This window comes from Cherax quadricarinatus, chromosome 62, assembly GCF_038502225.1.
Source record: "Cherax quadricarinatus isolate ZL_2023a chromosome 62, ASM3850222v1, whole genome shotgun sequence".
NCBI classification, from domain to species: Eukaryota; Metazoa; Arthropoda; class Malacostraca; order Decapoda; family Parastacidae; genus Cherax; species Cherax quadricarinatus.
The window spans coordinates 865407-888434 of record NC_091353.1 but is presented as its reverse complement, the minus strand read 5'-3'; the positions used below and the strand labels follow the sequence as shown (position 1 = coordinate 888434).

General features: G+C 44.0%; 1 protein-coding gene across 1 annotated transcript in view; it reads left to right on the top strand.

The window, feature by feature from the left end:
* Positions 1-23028, top strand: part of LOC128687121 (cell adhesion molecule Dscam2) — a 139659-nt gene that overhangs the window by 5777 nt on the left and 110854 nt on the right. The window contains exons 2-5 of the mRNA XM_070098295.1: positions 4405-4549; positions 5232-5383; positions 11325-11463; positions 22147-22277. Of these exons, the coding sequence (XP_069954396.1) occupies positions 4405-4549; positions 5232-5383; positions 11325-11463; positions 22147-22277 (567 nt within the window). The remainder of the gene's footprint in view (positions 1-4404; positions 4550-5231; positions 5384-11324; positions 11464-22146; positions 22278-23028) is intronic.

The window sequence follows — 23028 nt, the reverse complement described above, 5'->3', positions numbered from 1 at the left end:
TGGCCAAAAGTATTTCATTCTGGCTTGTTTCACAGAACGATCCATACCAGGGTGTGCAACACCTGGTGCATCATGAACTAGCTGTAGAGCTACGTTCACTAGTGACTGTGGAATTACTAACTGGTACACTCTTCTGCTTGGAGTACCCAACTCGGCTGTTCGATACAGTAATTCTTGGCTCATTACAGAGTCACTAATGGGTGCTGGTGGCTTCACAGTAAGAATAAGATCTTCCTGGAGCAGGAATCGAATCACACCAGAACACAAGGGATCGGTTCTTTCTTACTGGAGGAATGAACAAACTCGGTGGAGTGGATGACTCCCCCCGGTTGAAAGAATTAACGCTATAACACGCAATATGAGCAAAGGAGAACGAATCTACTATCTCAAACTGCAAGCACAGGAGAAAATAAATGAACACGGTCAACAATGCTGATATTCAATCTGAGTCGCACACAGTGACACGAGGTATCAGCTATAAAGAAACTACACTTACAAACGTTAACAACATGTGAAAGTTACTCGAGAAATAACTTCTTACAATGCACTGATTACTGTCAACTAGGATGGGATCACCATCTGGAACATTAGGAACAACAACAGACACTCTAGTGAGAACACTAGCCGTAACAGAGACGTCTTTCTGCATACGGCATGTGACATTAACAAGAGATGGCATTACTAGTTGCAAGTAATCGTTTTCTGACAAGGCATCCCCTGTGGAGAAACTACTACTCGAACTAACAGACATTGCAGGGATAGGCTGTGCACTCAAGGCAGTCTGAGTGTCCCCGGACACTTGAGGCAACGGAACACTATCCTGCAAGTCTGAAGGTGTAGGTGGAACACAGATGGGAGTGACAGAGTTACTAGTGCCTGACCGCTCGGCTAGGTTAATAAGTAATGAATGAATCTATAGAAACTTAATCTGAACTTCACATTTCGCAGCACTTTAACAAATCTCAGATACAAGCTGTGAGAACAAACACATTGCTCAAGGGCTAGGTATTGTCTTTCAGTCGGTAAGGAAATGTTGGTACTGTGGACTGATTCATATTGACTCTGACTGGCATGATACACTAAGTGAACGTTCAAAAGTGACTGGAACATCTTCTCAGTGAACTTACTGAAGGGCATAAGGCAAAAAAAAGTAGAAAGAATGACACAGTAAGCTTAAACGGGAAGAAAATGCTTAACGATTCTGCATAAGTAATTGAAAATTGACAGGTCACACAGTAAGCAAAGAACTCACACAAGAAAAATACGCAACTGAATGAGCAACACTTTGAAAATCAAGAGAACTTGCACTTTACTCAAACCTAATTTGCTCAACTTTTACTTTAAATTGAATGAATGGCGCAGTGAGTTGTCTTTACTTTCGATGCAATAGGGAAACACACAATAAAATGATAAAATGGACTCAATAAAGCTTGTGCAAAATAAAAGAAACTGGGACACAATTCACTGAAATAAAATAAAATGGCACAGAAAGAATAAAATATTATACACAGAACAGAGCATATGAAACTGAACTGAAATAAGCTGTAGCAATATTACAAATAATTGCTAATCAACAAGTATTGCACAACACTGCATAAAATCTCTGCAAGAAAATTTTTAAAGACAACACAATATTTGCACAAGAATTATTGCAAAATGAGTCAATGTGCAATCATAAAAAATTATTACACACACAAGAAAAGAAATATATCAAGGAATGAACTGATTGAACACTTTAACTCTTAACTACAACTTAAACAACACTTAACAAGCAAAAGAACAATTTACTCTAAAAGAAGAACTTAAAAAAATTGCACTAAGAGTGAATTTGTTCAATGAAACATGGAAAATAATAGGTGCTAAAACACAGAACAAAAAAGTTTGAACACTTACAGTGGTGCAGAACACAACACATCAATATGAACACAATACTAGGATTTCTTGCTTGCACAAAATAATGGCACTATTGTCTGTGGAAATAAGACAAATTAGACACTGGCTAAATGAAAAGAATATGAACACAAGAATGTTCAACACACAGGGAACAAAACAAAAATACACAAATACTAGGGATGAAAATTATAACAGACAACACTGAGTTGTGATGCAGGACACAACTAAATAAATTACTGAAATACTTCACTGGAATACTGAGAACACAAGGTGATTGTGAAGTGGAAACACAAGTTCTATACTGCTCATATGTTGCACACACAACAAAGGAAAAACACTAAGTACTTACTTCAAGTGTATAAAAGACACACAACACAACAGACATAAGATAATGCACGAAAATTAACACTGAATTAAGGAGATAAAAAGATTATTGCAAACAAAAACTGAGTCTGATCGAGAGTCACTGAATGTTACTAAGAAAATCACTGGAACACAAAAGAAATGTCTCAATACTCGCAAATGTCTCTATGAAAAAAAAATATTATCGCTGTGACGACTTGGTGAAGAATGAGGTAGATGGTGGAAGGTTGGAGGATTGTTTATGTCGTCTTGCTGCTGTCCTCTGCACACGTGACCATAGAATTGCACTTAAATCGACGATAGACTTCACACAGGAGGCTTTTAATGGTGGCGTGAAACACACTCTAGCTCTTGACCCCCTATGTGGTCCTTAAAATATGGTGCTATAACCGCTAGTAGTGTACCAAAACACTGGTGGAGGTTGGGTGAGTACCACAACACAGTGAGAATGGTTGGGTTAGTGGGTTAACTGGGCTAAGACTGGGCAATGGTGAGACATACGTGGTGAGTGAGTGGTTGGGCCTATGGGTTGAACGGCGTAAGCCTCACTGAGGACAACCACACTGCCACGAAGATATTCTAAGCTGGCTAGCTTAAAATACACCCACGAAATACCACAACACCACAAGGATGAAAAAGAGCACTCAGAATGGCTTGGAGCTTGAATCACAAGCAATGAAGACTACTCACGTGGCTTACTTGAGTACTGGGGTAAGACACCTGGGTTAGTTGCTAGCTGGCTTATCTTAACCCTTCACACAGAATGGCTTGATAACTTCACATGATGAGCACAGCAGGGGTGGAAGCTGGCTTGGCAGGCAAAGGAACTGGATGGAGTAGACTAGGCTGGACTGGACTCCGTTGTTCTGACTCCCCCACCACAGACTGGAAGCTGGCTTATTTTGCAAACTCGGGTCAACCCCTCGGGAGTGATGCAAATAAGCAGATAAACACTAATACAAAGAGACTGACCAGTGAATGGTGTAGAAGCTGGTAGAGCTTGGGCGGGAGAACTGGCTGAGATAGCTGGCTGGCGTTAACCTTCTCAGTAGGCCTATTCACATGATGGCAGGCTCGGTCGAAATTTATCTCCAGAAATCGCTGTAATCGTCAGAATTACAGGCCCTCCGTTGCCACCATTTATCGTAGGGGTTCTTAAATGGAGATATCGATGGTTGAAGGTAGACACACTTGTTAGATGGTAACGATATATTGTCAGACTGTGATGATGGGAAATGGAGCCCAGCCTCTGCCTGTTCTAGCCTGTGTCAAACGCCGACTGAGAGGGAGGCAGAGGTACGAACGTACACATGCTCATCCCGTGACGTCACACAAACAGTCACAGGCCTAGGGATCTCCTATCTAAAGCACATGGATGATACTGATATGCTATACAACACAGGGATCAGCAGTACATGACCTACCAATTTCCTATCGAGGTGTTCCATTTCTGGATTATTTTGCTGCAATAGCTACCCACCTTCGCACCCGTTGGCAACAACGTTGGTCAACTCTGCTCGGTAACAAACTTCATTCTATTAAACCGAGCATAGGTTACTGGCCGTCTTCTTGTCATCAGTGCCGAGGTTGGGAGACTACTCTCTCCCGCCTTCGCATTGGTCACACTCGTCTTACTCATGGGTATCTCATGGAGAGGCACCCTGTTCCTCTCTGTGAGCAGTGTCAAGTTCCAGTATCGATTAGCCACATTCTGTTAGACTGCCCTCTCTATCAACGAGCATGCAGAATTCACCTCCAACGTCGTCTTCGTTCTACTACTCTCTCTTTACCTTCCCTTCTTGCTGATGGACCCTCCTTTAATCCTGACTCTCTCATTGACTTCTTGACAACGACTGATTTACTTCACAAACTCTGATGATACTTTTCGCACTCCCCTCAGCCCTTTCTAGTTCAGTCTCTTGCTGCCCTTTACCCTTTCACCATCCACTACCCCGCTGTTATCCGTAACCTATTACTCGTCCATCTCCCTTTTGCCACCTGATGCCCTCGCTTCCTTCCTGCCCTGCAGCACTGTATAGTCCTTGTGGCTTAGCGCTTCTTTTTGATTATAATAATAATAATAATCCCCTCATGCTCACTCACTGCCCACTCTTCTCTTTTGCTGACACTCATGTTTACTGCCCACAGACTCAGCGCCACAGCTGAGTTATACACACATCGACCAGACAGTGTCTCCTGGGTCACCTGTCACCCTCAAGTGCTCTGCTGTAGGCGTCCCCGTCCCTATCATTACCTGGACTCACGACAATCAACCTCTCCTCAAAACACACAGGTAAGTCACCAGGTCACAATTAGCAATGTTTTTCTCCCACTAGTAGGTCACTAGGTCATTAGCTGCTGCGTGTCTCCCCCCTGGTAGGTCACCAGGTCACTAGCTGATGCCTGTCTTCCCCCTGGTAGGTCACCAGATCACTAGCTGCTGCGTGTCTTTGCCTGGGAGGTCCCCAGATCACTCGTTGTTGCATATCCCAGAACGGTAGGTCACCAGTCACCACTAGCTGCTGTGTGCCTTTCCCTGGTAGGTCACTACACGTTGGTTGCTGTTATGTACGCTTCCTAGCACTACTCTTCTCTTTCTACCTGATAGATAATAAGGACATCACTAGCAATATCTTTTCTACCAAATAGACTACAAGGACGACACCGTCAACATTATTTCTGTAAGGCAGATCACGAGAACATCTCCAGCAACATCTTTATGTGCCCAAGTTCGATAACCAATTCAGTGTTCAACCAGAATATCGTATTCACGAATATTTTCTCAGTAAATATCGTAATGAATTCTTAATAAAAAATAACTTTTCATTTAGTTTCTTTCCAGTAACTGTTTTCCAGTTTCTGGACAACACTGGTCTGGTCATCTGAAGGAGAAAATTCTATACATCTTCCCTCCATCTTTTTACAACTCTCTTGTGAGCTCTCCTACCAGTGTTTGAGAAATATCTTCCCTGCAGGACTAGAGTAGGGAGCTTCAGGACGGAGCTTGGGGAGGTGGTAAGCCAAGTGAATCTAAGCTCAGTTACGGTGCGCGATGGTGGGTCATACGCATGCACAGCTCACAACACTGCCGGCTCCGTCTCCCACACCGCCAGGCTCAATGTATATGGTAAGAAGCTTCTTATAATTTCTGACACTACTGTAATTTATTAGAGTTGAACTATTTGCATAAATATCTTGTTTGTCAGTTTGATCCCTCGTAAAAAATTCAAAATATGTATTTTAATAATAATCGTAATTAATATTAATTATCTGAAGAACAAAATATGCAATAAACAATATCTTTTCTGAGATAAGATGCCGAAGAGATGCTGCAAAAGGTTGTTGGACGAATTTTGGGAAATTAGAAGCAAGTATAAGAAAGAGCAAGGAGATGAGAGGTACAAAAACAAATTAGGCAATGAAAGATTGGATAACAGACTGGAGGGAGAGAGTATGGAGTCAGCAACTGGGTCTTTGAAAGACGAGGTGAACTAAAGAATTACTGAGGGAATGACGGTAAGTGGTGCACTCAGGAATCAGTGGAGACAAAGAACGTTATCCATGGAGGTAAAAAGGGGGTAATGTATGAGAATATAGAGGTAACATTCTTATATGGGTGTAAAGCATGAGTTACGAAATTTGCAGCAAAGAGGAGGTAGGAGGTAGTGGAGATGTGTGTGGCGTGAGTAATATGCAGAGTTGTTTATTAAGACATAATCTGGGTTCACAGATTATATGGCTCTAAGGGAGGTACGAATAGATATATGTACGTATATATGTAGAGAGAGAGAGACAGAGAGAGAAGTACAAACAAAGCACTTCATGATTTAACTTCTTTAAGTAATTATTTAAATTAACTTAAATAATAAGAATATTCTGGGTTCATAATTATAAGATATTACTTGACTGTAAGATGCACCTGGCTCTAGCACTGTAAGGTGCACCTGGCTCTAGCACTGTAAGGTGCACCTGGCTCTAGCACTGTAAGGTGCACCTGGCTCTAGCACTGTAAGGTGCATCTGGCTCTAGCACTGTAAGGTGCACCTGGCTCTAGCACTGTAAGGTGCACCTGGCTCTAGCACTGTAAGGTGCACCTGGCTCTAGCACTGTAAGGTGCACCTGGCTCTAGCACTGTAAGGTGCACCTGGCTCTAGCACTGTAAGGTGCACCTGGCTCTAGCACTGTAAGGTGCACCTGGCTCTAGCACTGTAAGGTGCACCTGGCTCTAGCACTGTAAGGTGCACCTGGCTCTAGCACTGTAAGGTGCACCTGGCTCTAGCACTGTAAGGTGCACCTGGCTCTAGCACTGTAAGGTGCACCTGGCTCTAGCACTGTAAGGTGCACCTGACTCTAGCACTGTAAGGTGCACCTGGCTCTAGCACTGTAAGGTGCACCTGGCTCTAGCACTGTAAGGTGCACCTGGCTCTAGCACTGTAAGGTGCACCTGGCTCTAGCACTGTAAGGTGCACCTGGCTCTAGCACTGTAAGGTGCACCTGGCTCTAGCACTGTAAGGTGCACCTGGCTCTAGCACTGTAAGGTGCACCTGGCTCTAGCACTGTAAGGTGCACCTGGCTCTAGCACTGTAAGGTGCACCTGGCTCTAGCACTGTAAGGTGCACCTGGCTCTAGCACTGTAAGGTGCACCTGGCTCTAGCACTGTAAGGTGCATCTGGCTCTAGCACTGTAAGGTGCACCTGGCTCTAGCACTGTAAGGTGCACCTGGCTCTAGCACTGTAAGGTGCACCTGGCTCTAGCACTGTAAGGTGCATCTGGCTCTAGCACTGTAAGGTGCACCTGGCTCTAGCACTGTAAGGTGCATCTGGCTCTAGCACTGTAAGGTGCACCTGGCTCTAGCACTGTAAGGTGCATCTGGCTCTAGCACTGTAAGGTGCACCTGCTCTAGCACTGCAAGGTGCACCTGGCTCTAGCACTGTAAGGTGCACCTTGCTATAGCACTGTAAGATGCACCTGGCTCTAGCACTGTAAGGTGCACCTGGCTCTAGCACTGTAAGATGCACCTGGCTCTAGCACTGTAAGGTGCACCTGGCTCTAGCACTGTAAGATGCACCTGGCTCTAGAACTGTAAGATGCACCTGCCTCTAGCGCTGTAAGATGCACCTGGCTCTAGCGCTGTAAGATGCACCTGGCTCTAGCTCTGTAAGTTGCACCTGGCTCTAGCACTGTAAGTTGCACCTGGCTTTAGCACTGTAAGATGCACCTGACTCTAGCACTGTAAGATGCACCTGGCTCTAGCACTGTAAGATGCACCTGGCTCTAGCGCTGTAAGATGCACCTGGCTCTAGCACTGTAAGATGCACCTGGCTCTAGCACTGTAAGATGCACCTGGCTCTAGCACTGTAAGATGCACCTGGCTCTAGCACTGTAAGATGCACCTGGCTCTAGCACTGTAAGATGCACCTGGCTCTAGCACTGTAAGATGCACCTGGCTCTAGCACTGTAAGATGCACCTGACTCTAGCACTGTAAGATGCACCTGGCTCTAGCACTGTAAGATGCACCTGGCTCTAGCACTGTAAGATGCACCTGGCTCTAGCACTGTAAGATGCACCTGGCTCTAGCACTGTAAGATGCACCTGGCTCTAGCACTGTAAGATGCACCTGGCTCTAGCACTGTAAGTTGTACCTGGCTTTAGCACTGTAAGATGCACCTGGCTCTAGCACTGTAAGATGCACCTGGCTCTAGCACTGTAAGATGCACCTGGCTCTAGCACTGTAAGATGCACCTGGCTCTAGCACTGTAAGATGCACCTGGCTCTAGCACTGTAAGCTGCACCTGAGCACTGTAAGATACTGAGCACTGTAAGATGCACCTGGCTCTAGCACTGCACCTGGCTCTAGCACTGTAAGATGCACCTGGCTCTAGCACTGTAAGATGCACCTGACTCTAGCACTGCTGCACCTGGCTCTAGCACTGAAGGAGATGCACCTGGCTCTAGCACTGTAAGATGCACCTGGCTCTAGCTCTGTAAGTTGCACCTGCACTGTAAGATGCACCTGGCTTTAGCACTGTAAGATGCACCTGGCTCTAGCATTGTAAGCTGCACCTGGCTTTAGGACTGTAAGTTGCACCTGGCTCTAGCACTGAAAGATGCACCTGGCTCTAGCACTGTAAGATGCACCTGGCTCTAGCACTGTAAGATGCACCTGACTCTAGCACTGTAAGCTGCACCTGGCTCTAGCATTGTAAGCTGCACCTGGCTTTAGGACTGTAAGTTGCACCTGGCTCTAGCACTGTAAGATGCACCTGGCTCTAGCACTGTAAGTTGCACCTGGCTCTAGCACTGTAAGATGCACCTGGCTCTAGCACTGTAAGATGCACCTGACTCTAGCACTGTAAGATGCACCTGGCTCTAGCACTATAAGCTGCACCTGGCTTTAGCACTGTAAGTTGTACCTGGCTTTAGCACTGTAAGTTGCACCTGACTCTAGCACTGTAAGATGCACCTGGCTCTAGCACTATAAGCTGCACCTGGCTTTAGCACTGTAAGATGCACCTGGCTTTAGCACTGTAAGATGCACCTGGCTCTAGCACTGTGAGATGCACCTGGCTTTAGCACTATAAGCTGCACCTGGCTTTAGCACTGTAAGATGCACCTGGCTTTAGCACTGTAAGATGCACCTGGCTCTAGCACTGTAAGATGCACCTGGCTCTAGCACTGTAAGATGCACCTGGCTCTAGCACTGTAAGATGCACCTGGCTCTAGCACTGTAAGATGCACCTGGCTCTAGCACTGTAAGATGCACCTGGCTCTAGCACTGTAAGATGCACCTGACTCTAGCACTGTAAGATGCACCTGGCTCTAGCACTATAAGCTGCACCTGGCTTTAGCACTGTAAGATGCACCTGGCTTTAGCACTGTAAGATGCACCTGGCTTTAGCACTGTAAGGTGCATCTGGCTCTAGCACTGTAAGATGCACCTGGCTCTAACACTGTGAGATGCACTTGGCTCTAACACTGTAAGATGCACCTGGCTCTAACACTGTAAGATGCACCTGGCTCTAACACTGTGAGATGCACCTGGCTCTAGCACTGTAAGATGCACCTGGCTCTAGCACTGTAAGATGCACCTGGCTCTAGCACTGTAAGATGCACCTGGCTCTAGCACTGTAAGATGCACCTGGCTCTAACAATGTGAGATGCACCTGACTCTAGCACTGTAAAATGCACCTGGCTCTAACACTGTGAGATGCACCTGGCTCTAGCACTGTAAGATGCACCTGGCTCTAACACTGTGAGATGCACCTGACTCTAGCACTGTAAGATGCACCTGGCTCTAACACTGTGAGATGCACCTGGCTCTAGCACTGTAAGATGCACCTGGCTCTAACACTGTAAGATGCACCTGGCTCTAACACTGTAAGAAGCACCTGGCTCTAGCACTGTAAGATGCACCTTACTCTAGCACTGTAAGATGCACCTGGCTCTAGCACTGTGAGATGCACCTGGCTCTAGCACTGTAAGATGCGCCTGGCTCTAGCACTGTAAGATGCACCTAGCTCTAGCACTGTAAGATGCACCTGGCTCTAGCACTGTAAGATGCACCTGGCTCTAGCACTGTAAGATGCACCTGACTCTAGCACTGTAAGATGCACCTGGCTCTAGCACTGTAAGATGCACCTGGCTCTAGCACTGTAAGATGCACCTGGCTCTAGCACTGTAAGATGCACCTGGCTCTAGCACTGTAAGATGCACCTGACTCTAGCACTGTAAGATGCACCTGGCTCTAGCACTGTGAGATGCACCTGGCTCTAGCACTGTAAGATGCACCTGACTCTAGCACTGTAAGATGCACCTGGCTCTAGCACTGTAAGATGCACCTGGCTCTAGCACTGTAAGATGCACCTGCCTCTAGCACTGTAAGATGCACCAGGCTCTAGCACTGTAAGATACACCTGACTCTAGCACTGTAAGATGCACCTGGCTCTAGCACTGTGAGATGCACCTGGCTCTAGCACTGTAAGATGCACCTGGCTCTAGCACTGTAAGATGCATCTGGCTCTAGCACTGTAAGATGCACCTGGCTCTAGCACTGTAAGATGCACCTGGCTCTAGCACTGTAAGATGCACCTGACTCTAGCACTGTAAGATGCACCTGGCTCTAGCACTGTAAGATGCACCTGGCTCTAGCACTGTAAGATGCACCTGGCTCTAGCACTGTAAGATGCACCTGGCTCTAGCACTGTAAGATGCACCTGACTCTAGCACTGTAAGATGCACCTGGCTCTAGCTCTGTGAGATGCACCTGGCTCTAGCACTGTAAGATGCACCTGGCTCTAGCACTGTGAGATGCACCTGGCTCTAGCACTGCAAGGTGAGCCTGTCTCTAGAAATGTAAGTTGAACAGTTATCCAGGCTTTTCCAGAGCTATTGATCTTTTAAATTTGGCAGAAATTGAGTAAAAGCTGTTTAGACAGAGTAATTTGCCTGTTACTTCAGCTATTTCTCGAAACTAACGAAAATTAGCGTTTTGGGTGTGTCGGTTTTGTGTCCCATGACCTTATATAACGATTCTTATATTGCAGTCATCTGTTTTTTTGTCTTTTTTTTAATGATGGAATGATTTTAATCTCACACGGGAAAATTTTTTATATTGTCCATGTTTCTGTATTTATATTTTCAACATCTGGAATGGTTTTTCGAGTTTGTTTTATCGTTACGTGTTAATTTTATGGCCGTTAATAAACGGATTGTAAAGTTAAATTAGCTAATCATTCCTGGCTCGTAGCATATTCTTCACATCATTGCATGTGACTGGATGATTGTATTTTAATAAGGTTGAGACGAGATTCTTGTATTAGGAGATCAAATCTTCCAAATAAAATCTTCAAATCGAAAAAACTTTGGTGTTGGTTAACATGTTTCTTACCTTAACAGCTCTTCAAAGTATTTTATGAAGAACACTGAGGCTATCTGTCAGCTTAAACTATTTGATAATTAATATAAAATGAGGATAATATTAGCGGATACATCATTTTTTTAGTATTTAGATATAGCAACCTTCTCTCACCGGTGTGCCCATGACACTTCCGTACTTCTGCTCCCTAAGGTCCACCGTTCGTGCGTGCAATGCCGAACATTACAGCGGTGGCTGGGGAAGATGTACGACTGTGGTGCCCTGCTGGGGGATTCCCTGCCCCTACCATCACTTGGCGCAGGGAGGGACTAGCCCTCCCCAACTCCCTAAGGTAAGTCTTTCTCATTTCCGACAGATGGAACTCTTAATAGTTGCGTAATGGGGTTTAAAGCATATCGATTACACGAGGGTAATTATGGCTGAAATGTAACTATTTCTCCACCCGATAAAAATACTTTGATCCATAAAATGTGGATTAACTAAACTCATCATATTTAAGCTTAGAGCAATACTCCCTTCAGAGTCAATAGCCTGTAGTAGTAGTAGTATAGTAGTAGTAGTAGTAGTAGTAGTAGTAGTAGTAGTAGCAGTAATAGTAGTAGTAGTAGTAATAGTAGTAGTAGTAGTAGTATATTACTGGTCAACCAAAAATAGTTGCCATAGATATTTGAACTTAATTAGGGTATAATTGTGATTGTGGCTTCGAAATTATCAGTAGATTTACAAAGAGTCTTTAGTTTGTGAGATATTGCCTTCCTACCCTCAATTAACAAGGAATTTAGCCCTAACTCGTGTATTTGTACATACAGTGACATTTATATATACAGTGACATTTATATATACAGTGACATTTTGTAAATGATGATAGTTTTGATAAAGATTAGAATTTAATTTTTAAATTATTTAATATTTAACGAAAGTTGTATCAACGATTATGTCAAAATATTTTAATATTTATTTTGTTATTTTTTTCAAGGGGAAACAAGAGTTCTTCAGGAACAGCTTGCTTAAACAATATCAATGCATTTTGTTACATTTGTGGCGAATACTCCTTGCAAAAACAAGGAAAAGAATCACAGATTTTAGTAAAACGATTTTATTTGGCTTATTTTGGTGTGGCGACACAAGACAAATCTAGGATTCCCTATCATTGTTTGCAATACCTGTGTAAAATGCTTGAAATAGTATACCTGGAGAGAGTTTCGGGGGGTCAACGAACCCGCGGCCCTGTCTGTGACCAGGCCTCATCAACCAGGTTGTTACTGTGGGCCGCACGCAACTCGACGTACGAACTACAGCCCGGCCGGTCAGGTACTGACTTTAGGTGCCTGTCCAGTGCCTACGTGAAGACAGCCAGGGGTCTATTGGTAATTCCCCTTATGTATGCTGGGAGGCAGATGAACAGTCCTGGGCCCCGGACACTTATTGTGTTGTCTCATATCGTGCTAGTGGCACCTATGCTCTTCATTGGCAGGATGTTGCATCGTCTGTCAAATCTTTTGCTTTCACAGGGAGTGATTTTCGTGTGTAAGTTTGGTACTAATCCCTCTAGGATTTTCCAAATGTATATAATCATGTATCTCTCTCGCCTGCGTTCTAGGGAGTACAGGTTGAGGAACTTCAAGCGCTCCCAGTAATTGAGTTGTTGTATCTCCGTTATGCGCGCCGTGCAAGTTCTCTGTACACTTTCTAGATCACCAATTTCACCTGTCTTGAAAGGTGCTGTTAGTGTACAGCAATATTCCAGCCTAGATAAAACAAGTGACCTGAATAGTGTCATCATGGGCTTAGCATCCCTAGTTTTGGAGGTTCTCATTATCCATCCTGTCATTTTTCTAGCAGATGCGATTGATACAATGTTATGCTCTTTGAAAGTGACATCCTCTAACAGTGGAAAAATAGGAAAAGGAAAGGTTTAAAATCGGTGTGCCAGTGGTGTGGAGAGAGCCGAGAAGCCACCGGGATGATTGTTACCTCTGGATGGTGAACGTGAAAGGTTTCAATCGATAAAAGAAGTCAAGAGGGAATATCCTGATTTGGAGTCAGCAAGGAGAACTGTGCCACACAGTGATGACATTACCATATCAGTGTGTACAACACTTCTTGACCTTCTGTTGTCAGCTGTTGAAGAAACTAGGGGATTAGCATGAAAAATAGGTGATAGCAGTGGAGTATACCTGGATGGTACCTGGAGGGCATACCGAGGCTCAACGTCCCCATGTCCATGTCCATGACCAGGCCTCACGGTGGATCAGGGCCTGATCACCCAGGCTGTTACTGCTGGCCACACTCAGACCGACGTACGAATCACAGTGCGGCTGGTCAGGTACTGACTAGGTGATTCTCCAGCTCCTTGAAAACAGCCATGGGTCTATTGGTAATCCCCTTTATGTAGACAAATTGTTCAAAGAACCAACAAGTTGATAAATTAGACACATGTGCATTACTTCGGTATTTTATTGAGAAAACTTTTCGCCAAACAGTGGCGTCATCAGTCCTATACAAACAAGAATGATGAAGATCAGAAGGAGTTTGTGGTAATCAGTCCCTCTGCCTGGAGTCGATGTAATCAGTCCATCAATCTTGAAAAGAATACGGCATATGCACGAAGAGGTGACTTATATACTGTATTACAGGTGAGGTGGAGCAGTCGTAGGCGATATCACAGTGGACAAATCCAAGGTGGAGTTAGGTCATGCCTAAAGTTAGGCAAGTGAAAAATTCTCTGTATCAAGACCCAGGATGCTACTGTCTGACAGGAATGTAGACAAATGATTCAGAAAATAGAAAAGTTGATAAATTCACTTGCCCAACCTTAGGCATGACCTACTTCCACATGTAGATTTGTCCACTGTGATATCGCCTACGACTGCTTCACCTCACCTATCTACAGTATATAAGCCATTTTGCGCATATGCTCTGTTTTTTTTTTTTCAAGACTGATGGACTGATTACATCGATTGCAAGTTGAGGGACTGATTACCTCAAACGCCTTCTGATCTTCATCATTCTTCTTCGTATAGGACTGATAACGCCACTGCATGGCGAAACGTTTCCCCAATAAAGATACAATCCTGTTTGGTTATTGTCCAGAGATTCTCAATTGGGTTGAGGTCAAGAGAGTTTCCAGGCCAGTTTAGAATGCTTAGCCCACTTTCTCCGAAGAATATCAGTATTTTTCTGGAAGTGTGGCATGGAGCAAGATCCTGCTGGAAACTGCCTTCTCCATCACAAAAGTCTCTATCCAGAATGGGAAGCAAATAAGTTGCCAGGATTGCCTTGTATCTGTCACTGTTCATCGTTCCCTCAACAATAACAAGCTGTCCAGGGCGTTTAGCAGTGAATTTACCCCAAAACATCTTAGTTAGGTATTTTGGCGCTTGTTGAATGTGTCCACTACGAAGATGTTCGCCTTTGCTCCGTATCAATAGCTCTGATCTCAGCCCATTCCTTATAACCTAGTGCCACTGTAGCCATTTCTCTTCATACCAGCAGTCAATAATTGTTTATCGGCTTCCTGGCAGTTCTGCCAACTTCAAGGAGCCAGCGTCGAACACTTAAAAAAAACAATATTTGTGTCAACTGAAGCCAAATCTCTCTGAAGATTTTAACTGGTTTTCTTGCGATCCTTCAAACTTTTCATATGATAACCTTGTCATCCTGAGGTGCTGTCTCGCATCTTCCTGGACGCAACGCTCCACAATCACTAGTGTAGTCAGCTCTGTCCAGAATCCGAACAAAGGTTGACTTTCTTAGGCTGAGCATGTTTTTTAAGAGCTACAATACTTGCAGGCTTCCTAGGTGTAACTTCCATCAGGAATTTCAGAAATATTCATAAATTGAAGGAGAATTCGGAGATTCCACATTCACTCACGGAGCACTCTTGCAGAAATAGCTTTACTGAACAACAGCTGTTGTAGCACCGTCGAGAGTAGCAGAGTAACAACACAGCTGGATTGTTACCAGAAGTCAGTAGCTAACTCTTCTAAAATAAAAGAACTCGAACTTCACTACTTACGCCGGATAATAAGACGTATTATGGGATAATCAAAAAAATTTCTCGTCCCAATTAATGTGCACACTATTGTAGCATTGCATTGATCTGTTTTGTGCAATAAATTAATGACTTGCGAAAAATATATATTTGTCTCTTAGAATTCCAAGGAGCTAAATGCTGAGCACAGTATTTACAAAACTGATTCGCATTCTCTAATATTAGCTTTTCCGAGACGAATAAGCTAACGTTACACACATACACACACACACACACACACACACACACACACACACACACACACACACACACACACACACACACACACACACACACACACACACACACACACACACACACACACACACACACAGACACACACACACACACACACACACACACACACACACACACACACACACACACACACACACACACACACACACACACACACACACACACACACACGCAAAGAAGCGTTTAGGTGAAACTAAAGTTGAGATCACAAGGAGACGTTAACCAGGAAATACTACAGAGGTATATGCACAAGCTACAAGCATTGTCAGACAAAAGAGTACAGGAGTTTTACAAACAAGTGTAAAGTTATGAAGTTTGGGAAAGTGCGTAAGTGTATAAACTCGAAGAACAACGCCTGCCAACCTTACTAAAGTAGGACCTTGGGGTGAGTATTATACCGAGCATATCACCCAAGGTGCATATCAACCAAATCACATCCGCAGCAAATGAGCGCTGGCAAATCTAAAAATAGCTTTTCGACATTTACGTAAGGAATCAGTGATGAAACACATCTAGAAATTAGGAATTTTGGAGAAAGTGCTGTAGTTTGCCGCGAAAGAAGCTCCGGAGCTCAGGGTTATGTCCAATGAGGAGAGGTTAAGGGAACTCATCCTAATAACTCTGAAGGACAGGATATCTAGGAGGGATAAGATAACGTACAAAATACTTAGAGAACTTGACAGGGTGAATAGAGATTGATTGGGAGATGGGACAGAGGAAAAGAAGGGCACAGCTGGTAGTTTTAAACTCCGATGTCATAGGTTAAAGAAGTGGTACGATTAGGCACCTGAAGCGAGAAGTGGACCTAATGGGGAACTGCGAAGAGGCGGGGCAAGGAACTGTGATGAACTAGTTCATTTAAGGACAGCGAATCGACCAATGGAATCACATATAAGCCAGCACACACACACTCACCTCACAGGAAGTTACTGCAAAAGCTAGAGGTGTCTGAGTGGGCGCCTCTGACAAGCGGGGTTCCACAGGGGTCATTCCTAGGACCTGTGCTGTTCTTGGTATATGTGAATGACATAACGGAAGGGATAGACTCAGAAGTGTCCTTGTTTGCGGATGATGTGAAGTTAATGAGAAGAATCAAATCGGATGAGGATCAGGCAGGACTGCAAAGAGACCTGGACAGGCTACAAGCCTGGTCCAGCAACTGGCTCCTTGAGTTTAACCCTGCCAAATGCAAAGTCATGAAGATTGGGGAAGGGCAAAGAAGACCGCAGACACAATATAGTTTAGATAGCCAAAGTCTGCAAACCTCACTCAAGGAAAAAGATCTGGGGGTGAGTATAACACCGAGCATATCTCCTGAGGCGCACATCAATCAGATAACTGCTGCAAACCTACGGATAGAGTTCCGATGCCTCAGTAAGGATTCGTTCAAGACTCTGTATACCATTTACGTCAGGCCCATACTGGAGTATGCAGCACCAGTTTGGAATCCACACCTAGTCAAGCACGTCATGAAATTAGAGAAAGTGCAAAGGTTTGCAACAAGACTAGTCCCAGAGCTACGGGGATTGTCCTACGAAGAAAGGTTGAGGGAAATCGGCCTGACGACACTGGAGGCCAGGAGGGTCAGGGGAGACATGATAACGACATATAAAATACTGCGCTGAATATATGAGGTGGACAAAGACGGGATGTTCCAGAGATGGGACACAGACACAAGAGGTCACAATTGGAAGTTGAAGACTCAGATGAATCAAAGGGATGTTAGGAAGTATTTCTTCAGTCATAGAGTAGTCAAGCAGTGGAATAGCCTAGAAAGTGAAGTAGTGGAGGCGGGAACCATACATAGTTTTAAGGCGAGGTATGATAAAGCTCATGGAGCAGGGAGAGAGAGGACCTAGTAGCAATTAGTGAAGAGGCGGGGCCAGGAGCTATGAATCGACCCCTGCAACCACAAATAGGTGAGTACAAATAGGTGAGTACACACACACACACACATCATCATCATCATCATCATCATCATCATCATCATCATCAGCACCAGTTTGGAACCCACACCTGGTCAATCACGTCAAGAAATTAGAGAAGGTGCAGAGGTTTGCAACAAGAATAATTCCAGAACTAAAGAGATTGTCTTACCAAGAAAGGTTAAGGAAATTCGCCTGGCGTCACTGGAGGACAGAAGGGTCAGGGGAGACATGATAATGACATATAAAATACTGCGAGGAATTGACAAAGTGGACAAAGACAGGATGTTCCAGAGATGGGACACAGAAACAAAGGGTCACAGTTAAAAGTTGAAGATTCCTATGGGTCAAAGGGATGTTAGGAAGTATTTCTTCAGTCACAGAGTTGTCTAGAAAGTGACGTAGTGGAGGCAAGAACCATACATAGTTTTAATTAAGACGAGGTTAGATTAAGCTCATGAAGCAGGGAGAGAAAGGGCCTAGTAGCAATTAGTGAACAGGCGGGGCCAGAAGCTATGAATCGACTCCTGCAACAACAAATAGGTGAGTACACAAGCACACACACTAGGAGCACTTCAGACTGAAGGTCCCAAGATGGTGCTTGCAGTGATGGATAACCCAGCACAGAACAGCAGGAGGCCTAGAGAAGAATATGATAAGAATAACAGAGAGATGGTTGACACACTAGCTGAAGTGGCCAGATGGGCCCATGTGAGCAGGGCAAAGCTACTGGTTGTGGGTGACTTCATTCACAAAGAAATCGACTGGGAAGGGCTAAGATGTTGGACGTGGTACTGGAAAACCTCATTTATCAACAGGTTAGGTACACTACTAGAGAGAGAGGGGAGAGGATGAACCAGGAAGACTGGACCTAGTACTCATCTTGAGTTGTGTAGATATTGAGGACATCACATATGAAAGACTCCTCGGAGCTAGTGATCACGTGGTTCTAACCTTCGAATACACAGTAGAGTTACAAGTGGAGAGATGAAGCGTTAAGGGCAAGAAGAATGAAGCCAAAGTAGAAGAGAGGGACTATACATGCATGAAGAATTTCCTGTGCGAGCTCCAGTGGGACTGAACTGGCAAGGAAAACAGTAAATGAGATAATGGAATATATGACAACAATGTGTGATGTGGTGGTGATGCAGGCAGTAATGTTAGTGTAATGTAGAGGTGATGCAGGCAGCAATGTTAGTGTGATGTAGTGGTGATGCAGACAGCAGTATTAATGTGATGTAGTGGTGATGCAGGCAGCAATGTTAGTGTGATGTAGTGGTGATGCAGACAGCAGTATTAATGTGATGTACTGGTGATGCAGGCATCAGTGTTAGTGTGATGTAGTGGTGATGCAGACAGCAGTATTAATGTGATGTAGTGGTGATGCAGGCAGCAATGTTAGTGTGATGTAGTGGTGATGCAGACAGCAGTATTAATGTGACGTAGTGGTGATGCAGACAGCAGTGTTAGTGTGATGTAGTGGTGATGCAGACAGCAGTATTAATGTGATGTACTGGTGATGCAGGCATCAGTGTTAGTGTGATGTAGTGGTGATGCAGGCAGCAGTATTAATGTGACGTAGTGGTGATGCAGGCAGCAGTGTTAGTGTGATGTAGTGGTGATGCAGGCAGCAGTGTTAGTGTGACGTAGTGGTGATGCAGGCAGCAGTGTTAGTGTGACGTAGTGGTGATGCAGGCAGCAGTGTTAGTGTGACGTAGTGGTGATGCAGGCAGCAGTGTTAGTGTGACGTAGTGGTGATGCAGGCAGCAGTGTTAGTGTGATGTAGTGGTGATGCAGGCAGCAATGTTAGTGTGACGTAGTGGTGATGCAGGCAGCAGTGTTAGTGTGATGTAGTGGTGATGCAGGCAGCAATGTTAGTGTGACGTAGTGGTGATGCAGGCAGCAGTGTTAGTGTGATGTAGTGGTGATGCAGACAGCAGTATTAATGTGACGTAGTGGTGATGCAGACAGCAGTGTTAGTGTGATGTAGTGGTGATGCAGGCAGCAGTATTAATGTGACGTAGTGGTGATGCAGGCAGCAGTGTTAGTGTGATGTAGTGGTGATGCAGGCAGCAGTGTTAGTGTGACGTAGTGGTGATGCAGGCAGCAGTGTTAGTGTGACGTAGTGGTGATGCAGGCAGCAGTGTTAGTGTGACGTAGTGGTGATGCAGGCAGCAGTGTTAGTGTGACGTAGTGGTGATGCAGGCAGCAGTGTTAGTGTGATGTAGTGGTGATGCAGGCAGCAGTGTTAGTGTGACGTAGTGGTGATGCAGGCAGCAGTGTTAGTGTGATGTAGTGGTGATGCAGGCAGCAGTGTTAGTGTGACGTAGTGGTGATGCAGGCAGCAGTGTTAGTGTGATGTAGTGGTGATGCAGACAGCAATGTTAGTGTGATGTAGCGTTGAGTCAAGCAGCAGTGTTAGTGTGACGTAGCGTTGAGTCAAGCAGCAGTGTTAGTGTGACGTTGTAAGGTAACTTTGGAATATCGACAACATTTACATAATTGTTATTGTTAAAAACAAGTCTTAGATACAGTAATTTTCTCTTAAAGGTAATCTAGAAGCATCAATGTCATCTACGTTGCAATGTTATTAGACAAGATATTGTTTGAATCTGATAAATATTAATTTTTGTAGGTAAAGATTGTCACCTTATGATTATTTTAGACTAGGCTTTCTGTGAAGATTAAATAAGGTTGCTATGATATGGTTTTTTTAATGTAATAATGACACTTGAAGCGTTTAACTGATGGTGTTTAATCAGACGACGACAGAAGTGCTATTGTCATTCTGTCGTTTTTGATGAGTAATTATACACATTCAGGAGTATCTGAGTCTAACAATAGCAAAATTTGAATGAGAAAGAATTAGGAATTAATCAGGTTTCAGAAATGTCCCTCAGGCTACTGACACTGGTTGGGAAATGAATTAGTTATATCAAAGACATTTATTTTTAGCTGCAAAATTGTTAGGATGGAGGAAAAAAGGGATGAAAAGTGGTGAGAACTTAAATGGGATAAATACACTACGAACGTATATACGAACGTATATACGCTGAGAAATTGGTAAGTGAGGCTTGCAGTGGTGTAAATGAAAGTTATACTGGTGAAAATCAGGCTTGTACTGATTAAAAATGAGGATTTTACTAGCGTAAACGAGGCTTGTACTTGTGTAAACGAGAGTTGTACTGGTGAAAGTGAGGTATGTACTGGTGAAAGTGAGGTATGTACTGATACGTGTACTAGTGTAATCGAGGATTCTACTTCCGTAAGTGAGACTTGTCCTGGTGTAAATGAAACTTATACTGATGTGAGACTTGTATTGGTGTAAATGAGACTTGTGCTGGTGTAAGTGAGGCTTGTATTGGTGTAAGCGAGGCTTGTGTTGGTGTAAGTGAGGTTTGTACTGGTGTAAGTTAGGCTTCTACAGGTGTAAATGAGGCTTGTATTGGATTGGTATAAATAATGGTTGTTCCAGTGTAAATAAGGCTTGTACTAGTGTATGTGAAGCTTGTTGTGGTGTAAATGAGACTTGTACTGGTGTAAGTGAGGCTTGTACTGGTGTAAGGATTGAACTGGTGTAAGTGAGACTTGTACTAGTGTGAGTGAGACTTGTATTGCTGTAACTGAGACTTGTACTGGTGTAAATGAGGCTTGTAATGTGTAAATGAGGCTTGTAATGTGTAAATGAGGCTTGTAATGTGTAAATGAGGCTTGTAATGTGTAAATGAGGCTTGTAATGTGTAAATGAGGCTTGTAATGTGTAAATGAGGCTTGTAATGTGTAAATGAGGCTTGTAATGTGTAAATGAGGCTTGTAATGTGTAAATGAGGCTTGTAATGTGTAAATGAGGCTTGTAATGTGTAAATGAAAGTGGAACTTTAATCCACTGTATGTCGTTCCAATATATAAATGATTATGTAGCTTTCCAGTGCTATTTCTATTGTTTCTTAATTAATTTTAGATGGTTTAGGCATTTAAATTGATGCACATGCTGATGTCATTGCAAAATAATCTTACTAAACAAACAGAGGGACGATAACATTTGATATTAAGAATGTAACTGATTATAACTTCTGAAAGAGTTGATTTTTGTACCTACCGTTATATTATTATGTTTATAAATAACAAAAAGGCACAATACCGTGACTGGAACAATACAATACGGTGGGGATGCCCGGGTGTTGTGCATGTGTCTTAATTTCATCCTGTCGGTATTATATACAATTCTTGTACTACTTCTACTACTACTACTACTACCACCTCTTCCTGCCTATATATAGCCGTCCTGCTCCACCTCTGTTAGTGTGACTTTGTCAATGGTCCAAGTCGGACCGAAACGTCGTCGTAAGCTTCTCTCTTTTATGTGCGGGTTATTTGTGTATTATTATGTTTGTTTGATTATTACAGGTAAGTGGATGTTTTATGACCATGACCTCGACATTTAATAATGGTCCTGTGACATGTTAGCTGCTATATTAGCAGCAGACTTTGATGGTGATGTTATTTTAATAATGTTACGCTTATCCGGTATTTGTTGGCAGCGGGTTATATTAATGTAATTATGCTGTTTATTAATTGTATATTAATACGATAAATAAATAATTCTCTTATTGCTGACATTGTTGTGATTATGGTGTTAGAACTGTAGTGGTGATGATGTAGGCAGCTTGGAAGTGTGTGCTGCAGGCAGCAGTGTGGTGGTGATGCATGCAGCAAGGAAGTGAGAGTGACGCATCAGGAGCATCGTGATGGTCAGGCAGGCAGCTGTGTTAATGCTGTATTGTTGTTATTGTTGCAGACACAAGGTGGTGACCAATGGGACGCTAGTGGTGAAGAGCGCCAGCCATGAGGACGTCGGCCGCTACACCTGTGTTGTCTCCGGCAGACAAGGACAGAGTACTGCCTCCCACACTTACCTTCATGTACTCAGTGAGTCCACCCACACCACCTACCTTCATGCCCTCAGTGAGTCCACCCACACGTACCTTCGAGTCCTCAGTGAGTCCGCTCACAGCGTATAGAATACTGAAAGGAATTGACAAGGTGGACTGGCCACAATGTTTCAGAGATTCGACCGACACAAGAATAAGTCGACACAACTAGGAGTTGAAAATTCCGATGAGTTACAGGAATGTTAGGAAGTATTTCTTTAGCCTTAGGGTAGTGAGGAAGTGAATGTTAGGAAGTATTTCTTTAGCCTTAGGGTAGTGAGGAAGTGGAGCAATCTTGAGAGTGAAGTGGTGAAGGCAGGATCCTACATATTATTAAGGAGCACAACAAAACTCTTGCAGCAGGGAGAGGGTGGACCTAGTGGAACCAGCGAAGAGGTGGGACCAGGAGCTGTTGTTTGACCCCTGTAACCACATATAGATGAGTACATATAAGTGATTACACACAAGCACACACACACACACCATCCTTATAACCCACCCTAAGCAGTAGACTTCCATAGCACCCTGCCAGGTCTCCATCCCCCCCCCAACCCCAGAGGAATATGGTGTTGGAGAGGAAACTGAAGGTATGGTACACCATCGCGGATGGGATAACGAATAAGTTGTAGGAGTGACACGAAAGAATCCCAGAGGCATCACCTAACATCACAGCTCTCATGGAAACCAAGCTAACAGGAATGATAACAGACGCCATCTTTCCAACGGGATATCAGAGCATGACGAAAGGC